The sequence below is a fragment of the Oryx dammah genome, unplaced genomic scaffold, assembly GCF_014754425.2.
Source record: "Oryx dammah isolate SB20612 unplaced genomic scaffold, SCBI_Odam_1.1 HiC_scaffold_14, whole genome shotgun sequence".
Taxonomy (NCBI): Eukaryota; Metazoa; Chordata; class Mammalia; order Artiodactyla; family Bovidae; genus Oryx; species Oryx dammah.
Window position 1 is genome coordinate 8,261,454 of NW_024070198.1, and position 15,000 is coordinate 8,276,453.

At 43.9% G+C, this 15,000-nt stretch overlaps 1 protein-coding gene across 6 annotated transcripts in view; it reads right to left on the minus strand.

The window, feature by feature from the left end:
* SGMS1 (sphingomyelin synthase 1) overlaps positions 1 to 15,000 on the minus strand; it is a 323,847-nt gene that overhangs the window by 29,730 nt on the left and 279,117 nt on the right. For all 6 annotated transcript variants that reach the window (XM_040254683.1, XM_040254688.1, XM_040254684.1 and 3 more), the window contains one exon: positions 10,958 to 11,808. In XM_040254683.1, the coding sequence (XP_040110617.1) occupies positions 10,958 to 11,580 (623 nt within the window). In that variant the 5' untranslated portion in view covers positions 11,581 to 11,808. The remainder of the gene's footprint in view (positions 1 to 10,957; positions 11,809 to 15,000) is intronic.

Sequence of the window (15,000 nt, forward strand, 5' to 3'; positions counted from 1 at the left end):
CATACCACTTCAGAACTTGGCTTCTAGTTTATGGTTATTTCTTAATAGTGAGATTGTCACTAGCATTATCAACAGAGGCCCTCATTCCCTCTATCAGAGGAAGCTCTTAAAGAAAGCTGCTCCTTACTTACGTTTTAGTACTAGTGACTTCCGACGGTGCCTGTCACATGGGCAATATCCTGCAGCTCTGTGCTTTAGAGCTTCACCTCTTACTACTTCTGACAGTGCTTTCCTGCTTCTTCCCACAAATGTTTGTCCTTTAAACTCTTTCATTCATCTGCTGGAAATAACCTCTGCTTGCGCTCACCAGTCCTTCACTCCGCAACGTTTCTACACTTTAACTGACAGCAGTTGTCAAGACGGCTGCATTCATCCAAGTAGGGTTGTGGGTCCTGCCATCTTTCTCCCTTGCCTCCTCACTGCCCCTTCTGGCCTTTCTACCCATCACAGGAGTCGCAACTCTCTAGACAATGGATCATGAAAACCCAGGGCTTCATTTCATACTTTAAGAGGAAAGTTTCAAGGAAGGGGTTGTAAAACAAAAAGGAAAGAATAAATGCTATAGGATGAAAGTAGAATAAACAGAAAAGTAAAAATATATGCTCTCCGGGGAAATACAGAACTCATTTACTATTTCCTAGCGTGTACACAGGAGGATGGCAGTTTGCGAATCAGGAGAATGAGATGGAACTATGCACCCAGCCCAGAAATGAGTCTGTACAGCACAGTTCTTCTCCAACTCAAAGAGACCTTTGCATTTTTGGTATTAATTATTTTAACCACATTACTGTTCAGCATATACTATCATCCCATTTTACAGAAGGAAGAATTAAGATGTAAAGGCTCTTTAGCCTGGGGCCAGAGAGTCAGTCAAGAAAGAGCCACAACAAAAACCAAGGCTTTATCCTTTCAACTGGGCTTCCCTATTGAGTCCTGGCAAAGAATCTGCCTACCACTGCCTGGGTCAGGAAGATCCCCTGGAGATGCAAATGGCAGCCTACTCCAGCATTCTTGCCAGGGAAAACCCAAGAACAGAGGAGCCAGGGGCGGGGGTGGGGGTGAGGGAGTGAGGTGACAGTCTGTGGGACCCCAAAGAGTCAAGCACGACTAAACAACAATAATAACAACACTTTCGATTAGCTGCTGTTTTCACTGACAAAGCTGTCAAGTTAAAAAAAAAAAAAGGTACCGACATATTTTTTTCTAAGCCTCATGTAAAAGATCTGCAAAAAAATGCAACAGTTGATTAAATTTAGAAAATGATCTGTACTGGCTTAAGGAATCTGTAAAGAACAGATCAGATGATAAAACTCTGCACCAAAGCCACCTTAAAAAATTTATTTCCTGAGTTAAATATAGATTGTAACATGAGATAAAGAAAAAATATTACCCTCTAAGATTATATGGTCTATGTGAGAGAGTTAAAAAGAATCAAAATCAAGCATCCTCCAGAAACCACAGCACATGTATGTATCAAACAAAAGAAGTCACCTTTCTTGGTAGTATTTTAGGCTATTAGCAAAACCAGTATGTGTGCATACGTAGATACATCTGTATAATACAAATATATGTGTTTGTGTGTGCGTGCGGGCTCAGTTGTGTTCGACTCTTTGTGACCCCATGGACTGCAGCCCCCAGGCTCCTCTGTCCATGGGGTTTCCCAGGCAAGAGTACTGGAGCTGGGTGCCCTTTCCCCCTCCAGGGGATCTTTCTGACCCAGGGGTTGAACCCACGTCTCCTGCCTCTCCTGAGCGGGCAGGTGAATCCGTCACCACTGCACCACCTAGGAAGCCCATGAGTGTGTACACATAATGCAAGTATGTATTATGTGTACGTAGATCCTTCCTCAAAACTTACCCACCCTGAATCACATGCTTAATGTTTGTTCAGTTACAGCTGGCTGAACTCACCAATTAATGTTTGTCCTTAAGCTCATGGATCACCCTTAAATGTAACACTTTCGCTTTAACAGAGGATTGGTTTCTAGAAACATAATAAGCACATACATCACCAGCAATGACTAACATTTATTAAATTCTAGGCATAGTAATCAGCACAGTGCAATACTCAAGAAATGTTAGCTGCTGTTATTATTTATTTACTTTCCTAATGACCATGTGTATGTGCTAGGCTTTATTCTGGGAATACAGCAGTGAACCGAATGGACAAAACGCTTGCCTTGTGGTACCTATATTCTAGGAGAGGAAGCAGACAATAAACATGTAAATAAAGTACAGAGCATGCTGGAAAAGTTCTAAAGGGTAAAATTAAGCGAGAGTGTCACTGGGAGGTAGGAGGTTACAGATTGGGGGTAAGTTGATCAGAGAATGTCCCTACGTGTGAGGAGGGTTAACCAGGCGGATATCTGTGGGAGAAGATTCTTTTTTTTTTTTCTTTAAAAATTAATTTATTCATTTTCACCGGAGGATAGTTGCTTTACAATGTTGTGTTGGTTTCTGCCATACATCACCATGAATCGGCCACAGGTATACACTTGTCCAGACCCCCATCCTGAGCCCCCACCCCCAGCCCCGCTCCGCCTTCTGTGGGAGAAGATTCTAAACAGAGGTCAGTTTGTGAGGGCACTGAAGACGAGCAGGAGGGTCAGGGAGAAGGAGGACAGGATGGCGTGCAGTCTGGGGGACCTCCCTGGTCACCCTAAGCACCTCCAACCTGAAAGCTGTGATGAGGTGAGAGAAGGGTGACACACACCCGCTTACTCGCGAAGTTACACGTTCTGTCTGCAGAGCTGACAACTGACGGAAGGGAAGCAAGAATGGAAGCAGACTGGGAGGAAGCTCCTGTAACCAGCCAGCTCCGAGATGACACCGGTGACACGCGGGGCAGCGACCTGGTGAGAAGTGGTGGCATGAAGGCCAGAGGTGGGGTGGAGGCGGTTCTCAGCAACAAAACCGAGACATTTGGCCTGAGAGTCGCGGGAAAGACAGACACTGTTCCCAAGTGGTGCTGGGGTAAAGAATAAGCCTGCAGATACAGGAGACGCGAGAGATGTGGGTTCAGTCCCTGAGTCGGGAAGATTCCCTGGAGGAGGAAACGGCTACCCACTCCAGGATTCTCGCCAGGAAAATCCAGTGAACAGAGGAGGCTGGTGGGCTGCAGTCCGTGGGGCTGCAGAGTCGGACAGCACTGACCGACTGAGCATAAGATGGGAACGGGGGCGGGGCAGGCCCAGGAAGCAGGAGGACACCAAGGACTCACTTAAGTGCTCCACACATACATCTCACTCCATCGGCACAACCACGCTGAGACAGACCCTATTTTTATTGTTCCCATTATGTAGATGAGGAAACAATGCTATTACAAGCAGTTAAGTAACCTGACCAAACTCACTTCAAGTCAATAGGTGCCTGTAGGGTTAAGATGATCTTAAAGTAAGATTTACAATATAACTGATGCTTAACTGCCATTGCCCTGATACAAGCAGCTGAGAGGGACAGAGGCAGTGACTTCTAAGTAAGATCATGAATACTTAGACAGACATCCATGATGATTTTTTAAGAGAAAGGACAGAGATGATCCTGAGGCACACTGTAAAATACAAGGCAAATATGGGACTAAAAATACACACATATACAGATTACACCTATATGAACATATAGGCAAATATTAAGCCAAATATGAAATCAGATGTTAGCATTATTTATCTTAGGTGCCATCAGTAAATTTTTCCTTTTTGTTTATTTTTACCTTCTAATCTGCCTCTAAGCAAGGTACATACTTAGTTTCTTTAGGGTCATAAATAAAAACTAACTCATGAAAACTATAATTTATTGCACCTCTGTTATTTTTTCTTTTTCTCCCTTTCATCCTCTCAGTTTAAAAACCCACTTATAATATTTATGCTCACTTAAAACCTAAATTGCCGGGATTACTGAATTTAGTTTCCTGACAATTCCTAGAGTTCAGGCTAATATTTAGGTCTTGAGACTGAAACTGATAAAAGAAAAGGTGAAAGCAAGTAAGACCATCTGTTCGCTAATGTGAGGATGAGAAGTGAGACAGAGCCTGGCAGCGAATCCATCATTGAGGGCTTAGCCTGGCTGTTCTTTCCTATTCCCAGGGAGGTGGGGCAGAAGCCAGCAAACACCTAGGAGGTCCAGATTACACGGGAAGAGGGGACAGGAAAGGTCCCCAGAATGAAAACAGGATCTCAGCCCAGGCTCTGCAGCCCAGATGGACAATGAGGTCAGACTCCAGGGGAGAAAACTAGCTAGAAGAGCAAGAAGAAGAACCTATTTGCAGGGCCGCAACGGCGATGCAGATGGAGAGGACAGATTTGTGGACACAGCAGGGGAAGCAGAGGGTGGGAGAAACAGAGAGCAGCACGGGAACATACACATTAGCACAGGCGAAACAGCCAGCCCGTGGGAATTCGCTGTGTGTGCAGGGAGCTCAGCCTGGGGCTCCGTGACAACCTGGAGGGGTGGGAGGTGGCAGGGAGCCGCAAGAGGGATGGGACACACACATACCTACGGCTGATTCGTGTTGATGTACGGGAGAAACCAGCACAATACTGGAAAGCCAATTATCCTCCAATCAAAACTGAATAAAGTAAAAGAACAAGGTTGGGCACTCCCGACTGGTGGTCTGCAGTGGAAAAGCGTCACTGCACTCGGTGGCACCGGGGGTTTCCGAGACCCGTGGTGACAGGGACCACACCACATCTGGCAGGTCAGAGGGCAGCAGGCAGCCGGGACAGAGCTCAGCACACTTCCACGAGCGACGGTGGGACAGCAAGACAGGCTGGCCTGCACGCTTGGCAGGTCCAATCCCGGAGCAAGCAGGAATGTCTCCTGGTTTGTATGCAATGTATAAACATTATTATTCAATGCAGGACTTATCCGGTTTCATTCTTCTACCGGTCCTCTGCTTGTCTAATCAATGATATTATATCTGCTAAGAAAATACACTTCCCCAGGACATTTCAGTGGATTACACTGAAAAACTTTCAATTTTCTAAATATTCTGTGTGGGGTCTTGGGCAAGTCAACATCTTTTCTGTGTTATCATCAGTTATCTTCACAGAGACAAGAGAATGGTCCTGCTCATCTTAAGAGCTGACTGGATCAAATAACTCAACGCGTGTAAGAAAAAAAAAAATTCCTGTTACTCAAATGTTTGGAATGTGCCATGTGAACGGGGTGATGACGATTTTCGACAACATAGATGAAAAGGAACAGAAGAATAGAGACTTTGAGTTAAGTATATAATAGATACAGGCACATGTGCAGAGAGAGAAGCAAGGGAGGGAAATGATGACTTCTGAGCTCTTATCTTGCTTTATGGCTGGAGAGGAACAGGATGGTTTATCAGGTGATTAAATAATGCACTAGGTGCCCCTACAGCTGCAACAGCAGAAGGGAATTTTTGTCCTCATGACTTTTGTAGTTTAGGATAGTCTGGGACAACCCACACTTCAAAAACCTGAGATGTTACTGTGAGAACACACAAAAACTCCTAGAAGATAACTATGAAGTTTTGCTTCTATGAGGTTTTGTTTTGCTCAGTGCTTCATCTCTAGCACTAGTTTTCAATAATTCTTGATAAATTACTAAATGTAAAGATGCCCTGAAGTTCCATTTTAGAGACCAGCCTAGCGGGCACAGGGCACCGCTGATTTCTAATAAAGTGAAATGGCCTTTTTTTAAAAAGGCCCTTCTGGAACTTGAAAAATAAACATTATTGGAGGGAACTCCTTCACATTAAATGCTCTACGTCAACAGCTTTTAAGGACTTTACTTAATCATCAAAGACTTGAAAACAAATTTTTTTAAATGTTGACAATAACTCTGGTCATAAACTACTTTGAGGATTAGAAGATGAAAGGGATAAGTACTTTAAACCAATCAACTTAATGTGAAAAGAGACACTGATGGAATTAAAGTGGGGTGAAATGAAAGATACATGCTGATGGAGAATCTTCTTTACTGAATAAAACACAACACAAATAAAAACATTTAATTAGCATCTGAGAGTGGCAGCTGCCAATCAGCACAAGGATTATGTCCTTGGAAATTAGATTCCATCCACAGGAGAGAGGCAAATGCTGCAGACACCCACCTAACAAATAAGGCCTCCCAGCCCAGGGCATGTTATCAAAGGATAAAACACCAAGTAAGTCTTTTCGGAAGCAGTCTCTGAACATAAAAAACACACTGCTGCCAAACACCTAAAAACCCACTGCAGTGTCCTCAGAGTGTAATCCTGGGAAGCCACGCTGGAAGCCTGTACTCGCTCCTTCCTGCGGGATCAATGACGCCCCGGGGAACAGTTCTGCATAGAGACATCAAGTCTTAACGCAGGATCGGCCAACACCATTCCCTTCTCCAGTTCCTTCTTTTGGCCTGAGATCAGTTTTCAAAGAACCTACGTGGTGACCATTCTCTCCATAATGTTACACAGCAGTTTATGCCAGATTATTCTACCCCATGCCCCAAATGCTCAACCACAAAGTTCTTTCAACTCCACCTCATGTCCCAAGCATCCCGTGGCTCCTTTTCTTTTTTTCTTTCTTCAGATCTTTTCACCACCAGTGGACCAATCATCCTGCAATATTTAATTCATCTTTATACCATCCACTCCCACCCCCAAAATGACTAGTGCTATTCCTTGCAGGCAAATGTTTGTGCTCTGTTGCTTAGTCATGTCTGACTGACCCTTTGAGAGCCTATGGACTGTAGCCCACCAGGCTCCTCTGTCCGTGGGCTTCTCCAGGCAAGAATACTGGAGTGGGTTGCCATTTCCTCCTCCAGGGGATCTTTCTGACCCAGGATTGAACCGTGGTCTTTGTTAGCAGGTGGATTTTTACTGCTGCACCACCTGGGAAGCCCTGCAGGCAAATCTCTGATCCCAAAGCAGCCATGACAGAAAACAAATATCAGAATACACACATCACCTGACTTTGCTCTGAAATAAAATATATTCCAGCAAAGCTGTGAGAGCTCCCAAATAAGTGAATTCAATCTCAATCTTGACTCATTCCTCATTAAATTTCTTATAAAATTCAGAGAGATTCAGAGGCAGACCCAAAAACCTCGTCTGAGTCTCTGTAAGAAGCTAGCCCTGTGGCTATAAATGCTAAGGAGCTCTAAATGCTCAGAATGTAACCGAAGCCATGGCTTCTAGAAAGAGTTCGTCCCTTCCCTCCAGCCCAGCACCAAATGCATTCATTGGCCAGACATGAGTCTACCTCATGGTCATCTCCCAGCTGGACCGTGTGTAATAGCGTCCTAACCCATCCCCCGCTTCCAGCCTCGCGGACCTGTTCTCTTCACTGCAGCCAGAGTGCTTCCTTCTAAATACAAATCTGTCCCCATCATTCTTCCCTAATGACTTATCATCACACCTGGAACAAAAACCCTGCCTCTGTTTTCCATGACCCATGTGCCGTCCACACCTCCCTTTTCTCCCAGTTTGCTTGGCCTGTGGCTTTTCCCCAGGGAAACCTCAGACACTCTGCCCTTGCTGGGTCTCCTTCCGGGACTGCTCCTGCCCCAAACACCAGCTGGTATCCCCCTCATCCAATTCAGGTGTCTGTTCAATGGTCACCTCATCAGAGGCCTTTTCTAAACACTTGATCTAAAATACCACTCCTTCCCTGGTATATTCATGTGTTCAAAGACTGTCTCACCCTGGTGAGAATACAAGCTCCGAGTGAGCATCAGCGGCCTCTGAGCACTGCCCAGCCCCAAGCTCCACCACAGTGCCTGGCATACAGGAGGGTCTCAGTGAATGAGTTTTAAACAAGCACTTTCTATGTGCCACACTCTATATGAGGCAGTGGGATACCAAGATGAATGACAAATAGAGACACACACACACACACACAGAATAGAACAGAATGTGACATGAGCTTGGAGGGTTCAAGGGAAACCGCTGAGTAGAGCAGCTACAGATGAGGTTAAACAGCCTGGGGCCAGATATGAAGGGCCTTGAGCTTCAGGCTAGGGAACTGGACCTCTGAGTACTCACTATACATCACCAGGCAGGAATGAAAAGAGGTAATGAATCTGTGATTAGAATTGACAGAACTTAGTACTCTTGCCTGGAAAATCCCATGGACGGAGGAGCCTGGTAGGCTGCAGTCCATGCTAAGGGTCGGACACGACTGAGCGACTTCACTTTCACTTTTCACTTTCATGCATTGGAGAAGGAAATGGCAACCCACTCCAGTGTTCTTGCCTGGAGAATCCCAGGGACCGGGGAGCCTGATGGGCTGCCGTCTATGGGGTCGCACAGAGTCGGACATGGCTGAAGTGACTTAGCAGCAGCAGTGACTATTTATACGAAAGGAACTGAGAAGTTCTAGGTTTCTAGGAAATGCCACTGCCTACAGAGAAGGAAGAAGTTGAAAGAAAAAGATGATAAATCCGGTTTTAGAAAAGTTGAGTTTGAGTGGCGGGGAGAGGGCGAGGGGTCAAGTGTCAGAAGAGTTGAGCACAGAAAATATGAGAGGGTTACTGCTTTTAAACAGAATATTCCATAACCAGAAGGTTCCATTTTCCCAACACGCCGAATAACAGACTGCTACACCGTCACAGCCAAATAACTGGAATAAGGGCGTCTCTCTGCACTAGGAAACAGTTCAGCCCTTACGAGGGTCAGGGAAAAGGAGCTCATTAACAGCCACGGCTTGGTGTGCCCACCTCTATCCTTCTTCCTGCCTTTCCCAGGTCTGGTGTGCCACACACACTCCAGAGAGGTCTCAAGGAGGGAGATGGGAAGCTAGGGATATGCCCCAGTAGTAGGACAGGGGTGGGGTGCTGAAGACTCTCATGAAAATAACTGGGTTATCCTGCCAACGCGGAAACCAGAGAGAGGACTTTAAAGAATCTTTAAAGTTGGACATATTCTGAACTACAAATGCTCTAGAGCTAATAACACTCAAATGTAACTGGCTCATTCAGTGATTTTGTAATCAAATAAAACACAGTGGTACAGAGAAACAGAAATCATCTAGACCGAGAGGTCTTTATTGTATCTGTGAGAAAAACAAGGCTCCTGAGAGTTGGAGATTCACCCACTCTATCAGCACGCTAGCACATGGCTGGGGCTGGGGCCCGGGCTGCCTGTGTCCCAGCCTTGGCTTAACTTTGCCCCAGGCACGAATTAAGTGATTTATGGCTGTAGAACAATTTAAATATGCAAATGACTACAGTATTAGCAACAAATACCAGCAAAACACAAAATTAGAAAGCCTCAAAAGAAACAGATTTGAGGAAAAGCCCCTGCTGAGAGAAATACCAATAGTAATATACTTTAAAGAAATTATCCCTGTGGTTAGGACATTTCTTAGAACAAGAATAAAATTATTAAAAAGTCACAGTTCTGTGAAAGGTTTTGATGTGTACATACAAGTACATAAATATTCTTTTCTGGGCAGTAAATTATTAGCTGGCATGTAAGAATTTTGATAAAAAACCAGAAAACAAACTCATATAAACAAAACAACAAAAATCAGGAAGACCCCAGGAAACCTAATTTAGAGTTGACCTTGCCTTTGTTAAGGGAAAATATACAGACATTATTTTTTTTTTTTCCTCTAATGAGCTTCTAGGGAAAAAATTTTGAAAGTCAAAACCAGAACTGAAGTCTGACAGTCAGAAGAACGTAATTAGTAAATTTTGAGCATCTCATACTTCTACGGCCTATTCCTATCTATTCAGCCTCTCAAACAGTCTTTCTTCCACCAACTCAAATGCACCCCAGACCATTGCTCCTCTATCAAATCTAGCTTAAATTCTGTTGTTGTTTTTCAGCCGTTCAGTCATGTCCAACTCTGTGTGACCCCATGGACTGTGGCACACCAGGCTTCTCTGCTTAAACTTTGGGATAGCCAAACCAGCCCCCAAATAAAAACTGGCTACTTAAATAGCTTCCTATATACAACGTAAAGATAGTCCTTTCCTGGCAAAGACTCAGGAGTTGCTTTTATTTCCACTTCTAGATATCTAATTTATAAGGGACGAAAACACAGACTTTATAAAACATACAAGAAAATACTTATCATTTCCATTAAAGTTCAATATAGATTCTCAGTCTGAATTTTGTTTTAAGATGATTTCCTTAATATGCAACCACACTGTGGGTCATGCAACATAGTCTACCAGAGAGAAACTCAGTTCCTTAGCAAACCAATTTCCAACTCCCATGCGTGGAAGCCATAAAGATGTTCTGCTAATGGAAAAAAAATCAGACACCCGTGATGAGGGCAAAGTATGTGTTCAGGTTGCTATATGCAACTCAAGCAAATAACTTTGCTGCATTGAGTTTAGAGCCTGGGACATGAAAGCCACTTTGGATTCACCTGAAACTAAAAGGAGATGCCTACTGAAAATCCTGAGAAACTTGAGTGGAATACTGTTCTAAATGCCACACGTTCTAAAGAAAGGCGGAAAGCCACGCAGGTTCATCCACATCCCACCTAAAATGGGTATCCCTCTCTACTAGCTCAAGTCACTCTGGACCAGCTGTTCTGAATTGTACGTGTGAAGCATCTTCAGATGCATATTACAAAGCTTCAGATATCTGATTCTGTGTGGAAAAAGCTACAGCATCATTCATAGCCCACAGGCCAACTGTCAACCACTGATTTGACGGGTTAAACACACCAAGACTGGATAGTTTTCTGCGGTTTAATAGCCTGTACTCTCTGAAAATGTCTGAGGGTTTTCCTTCCTGTGATGTGAAAACAGAAAAAACCTCATCTCTAACAATCTTGTTCATCACTCTGTATGAATTTGGTACAAAACATAGCACTTCCTTAAAGCTGCCAGAGCTTTGGTTGGTTCAACAGACTATGTGGTTAAAAAGAAAAAAAAGAAAGAATGTGCTTTGATTCTTACTGCTTGATCAATTTAATTTCCCAATAATGAATATTAAACATCTGTCATGCCACCTCCCAGTCCCTGAAACTGCAGACTTGTGCTTTACTTACTTGTACTTTAAGAGCAGCCACTGAATTAACCAGAGTCCCACAAGGATCATGCCGTTAATTTCACAAATAGAAAAGGCCCACTGCACCCGGTTAAAATGGTCAAAAAACGTGTCCGGTAGTGGAGGCTGCACCTCCTTGGGAGGTACTCGTTCGTGGACGACCGAGATCATCACTGTGGTGAGAACAAAGCAGGAAAGTGCATAAAGAAAGGCCAGGAAAGTCTTGCCCCACTCCATGGGGTACTGGGAGCGCTCCGGTTCTGGCATGGGGATCTTGATCATTTCCTTCCTATACCCATTGGGCATCCCGTTGGGTTTGACCTTGGTGCTGAAGCTGCCGTTAGGGGAGGGGCCGCCGGTGCCAATGCTGAGGTGCCCGTTGGCGTGGCCGTTCTTGTGTGCTTCCAAGTGGTGCTCCATCTTCAGGGTCTCTACCATGTGCAGGAGCCGCTGCCCGTTGTCAGAGGTGACGAGGCACAGCGGGGGCTTTGTGAAGTCCTCCTGGGTGAGGCTGATCAAGTCCCGGCCTGTGCAATGTTCCAGAGGCTCACAGTATTCTGGCATAGCATTCTCCTGCAGCCAGTCTGCCACCTTCTCGGGTGGCCAATAGACCACTTCCTTCATTGTGCTGGCACACAGCGTGGGGCCCCCTGCTTGCTCCCGGTGGGTCAGCAGTCACCGTTCCGACAGGGCAGGACACCGTCCCTCCACGCTGCGTTCATCCTCTCAGGCCTCATAACAGAGCTGTGTGGCGAGAGGGTCAGGGCAGGTTTCAAACACCTCATGTAGCTGTCCAGGGTTCTTGAGTGCCCGAGCATTAATTCACCTCATTTCTGAAGAACATTCTTCCTTCTGTGGAGGCAAGAGAAACAAGTCAAGCTACTGGGACTTTCAAATTAACCCCTCAAGATTCATAACCTTCACATGCATAAGGAAAACGGAAAACCAGTTACTGGTGGAGTCCATAGTTTTCACACATATATTAGTTTTAAGAAACCAATGACTGCTGGTTAGTATTCCCCAAAAGAGGCATTAAATTGGACCTGAGATGGATGAAGTCAAAGACAGTGGTCAATTTGCTGAGAAACAATTCAACAGTGCTTTGAACATTGCTCAGCACTGATCAGGGATTATTTCTGTGCTTATTAACGTTGTTCCTGAGATCAGCTGAAAGACTGGAGCAAATCTGCTTAATCTACCACTCTAGATTAGTGTAGATTGGTGAAGAAATGTTCTAAATGTACAGAGCACACAGACCTTAACAGACATCAGAAAAGAGAATCACAGAAGTGGCGAGCTTCAGGATCATCAGGTCCAACAATCTTATACTCTTCCACAAAAAATCAGTGAGTTCCTCTTTGCAAATGTGCTTGGACCCCAAATGTATACAAGAGTTATAAGAGTGGATGCTTGAGTGAAAACAGATGGGAGTAAAGGGCCAGGGTCCTCTCTGCTATGATGACATCTCTACCCCTAGCCCACAGGAGATGGTGTAGAAAACCATAGCTTCAAAATCAGTGATCTGATCCTCACTTATCCACAAGGAAACTGAGTTCCAGGAAGGTCAATGAACCTGCCTACAGTCAAGCAACAGCTTGTATAAAAGAGCTACAAGTTAAGTTTCCAAGTCCTGGTTCAATGTGTTTATTAAAATACTTTATCAGTGATGTGGCACATCTGTAAGGAGATTAAAAATTATATAGAGAGAGTATAAAAATGTATATATGTTGTACATACATATATTTAACCACAAGTATGGTTAATGAACATAACATTGCATAAAACGATGGGAAAGAAATCACATACTGACTGAAGTTCTTCTACTTGATGATTGCCTTGGGGGGCATTTTCTACTTCTCTCTCACCTACTTATCTTTAGTAAATATATATTAATTTTGTGATAATCATTTAAAACTTTTAAAAAAGCAAGAGAAGTTAAAATTAAGACTGAGCTCTATAACAAAGCATTGTGGTTAATGAAATGTGGCCTTTGGCGAAAGGCAGACCATAGTTTGACTTTCAGCATCTCCATGCATAACCTACTATTTGAACTTCAGCTTACTAATCTGCAAAATGGCCACGATCAAATGTCTCCTTCACAGGGTTGTTGTCAGTACTTTAAAATCCGTATGTGAAAGCTGGGGATGTGCAACCCAGCCCTTTCTGTTTTCTACGACTGAGCAGCACTCCACTGTGTGTGTACACACGCGCACACATCTTTATCCATCAACCCATGGACAGACACTTCGATTATTTCCGCATCTTGGGTATTATACATAATGCTGCAATGAACAAAGGGAATATACATAGACCTTTGTGAACTAGTGTTTTCGTTTTCTTTAGATAAATGCCAGAAGTGAAATAGCTGGATCGCATGGTAGTTCTCTTTTCAACTTTTTTGAGACCCTCCATACTGGTTTCCATAGCGACTGCACCAATTTACATTCCCACCAACACTGTACACTTGCCATTTGTGACAAGTCTGTCACAATATGTGTGAACCTAGAGGTTATTATGCTGAGTGAAATAAGTCAGACAGAGAAAGACAAATACTGCATGTTATAACTTATCTGTGAAATCTAAAAAACAAATTAAAAAGCCCAGCAAATCTTATAGAGAAGAGACTGGTGGCTACCAGAGGGGAGAGGGTTGGAGGTAAGTGGAACAGAGGAAGGAGAAGTCGATTATATAGTGACAGATGATAACTGGACTTTACTGTGGTGATCAATTTGTAGTATATACAAGTAACAAATTACACTGCAAATATGAATCTGAAATGTTATATGTCAATACGCCTAAAAATAAAACGATAGTTTCTTACTTTCTCAAATTTTATATCATAACCAATAGCTTCTGTTCACTATAGCTCATGATGAAATGCACTGTCCAATTGTGGACTAACTTCTTTTCTCAAAAGAACGTTGTGTTAACTGAAAAAAACTTGCACAGATTTGTAGGTTTAAGAGCTAGACATTAGGAATGACAGTGTTTCCTAAGTATGGTTTGTGGAATACTAATCTGAGAAAATGCTCCATGTTTTAAAAAATCCAAATGAGCTTAGGAACTGCAGAGTAATCCTTCCAAGGGCTAGCAGTACACATTAGTATGTCAGAAGCGCTTGGAAATCCTCCAGTAAAGAAACTCTACCAGGATTTCTTAAACTGACCTCATCCGGGCTGTCCTGCTCTAAATCCTGTTTCCTCCCTAGAAACTATGGGCTCCCAATGGACCCACTGGGAGGTACAGGCACAAACAAAACCTGAACTCAGCCCTTCTGATTTCAAAGAACAAACTTGTCTCTACTGAACCCCTCAAACCCAACTCTGGTATGAAAATGGACAGTATGTCTAAGTCCCAACTTTCCAGACTAAGTAACAACCAACCAGATGGTGGCAGAGCGTGACAGCTAGTCCAGGCTTTGCAAAAGAGTTCTCTTCTGAGAGCCCACAATGCTTTGCACCTTCCTGACACCATCGCCTCATGCTTCGCGGTCTGTCTAGACTGCCCCAGGAGACTCTGAGGGACCATGCAAGGGCTACAACCTTAAGCATCCACACGTCTCAACTTCAAAGGGGCCAAAAGGTGCTCAATCAGTATTGTCTCAGTATCCAAGGAAATGTCCCTTCCAACTAGCAACATGTAGATGGCTTAATGGAAAGTAAACCTACTGAAAATGCCAGATACTCAAAACTATTTTCAAACAATTTGAATGGTCAAGGAGAATAAGATGGGTATCCTCCAGAGAGAAATGAAAGTGAAATGAAACCAAAGTGAATCTCTGGCCACTTAAAAACCACTACAGAGGGGCTTCAATCACCACTAACCTACCTAGAGTGACAAGAAGACATCTGCCAAATGGGAGTCCTAGCTGAAGGTCCTGTAGGAACGGAAATCTCTTGGCATCAGACCCCAGGCCTCTCCCCAGATATCCCTCAGCAATCAGGACAGAGCCAAGGGAATGCTCAGCACCTTGAAGTGGCTGTGAGAACTCTAAAGAAAAATTAGTGATTGAACGTTCAGGCTCAAAGAAATGAACATGGGCAT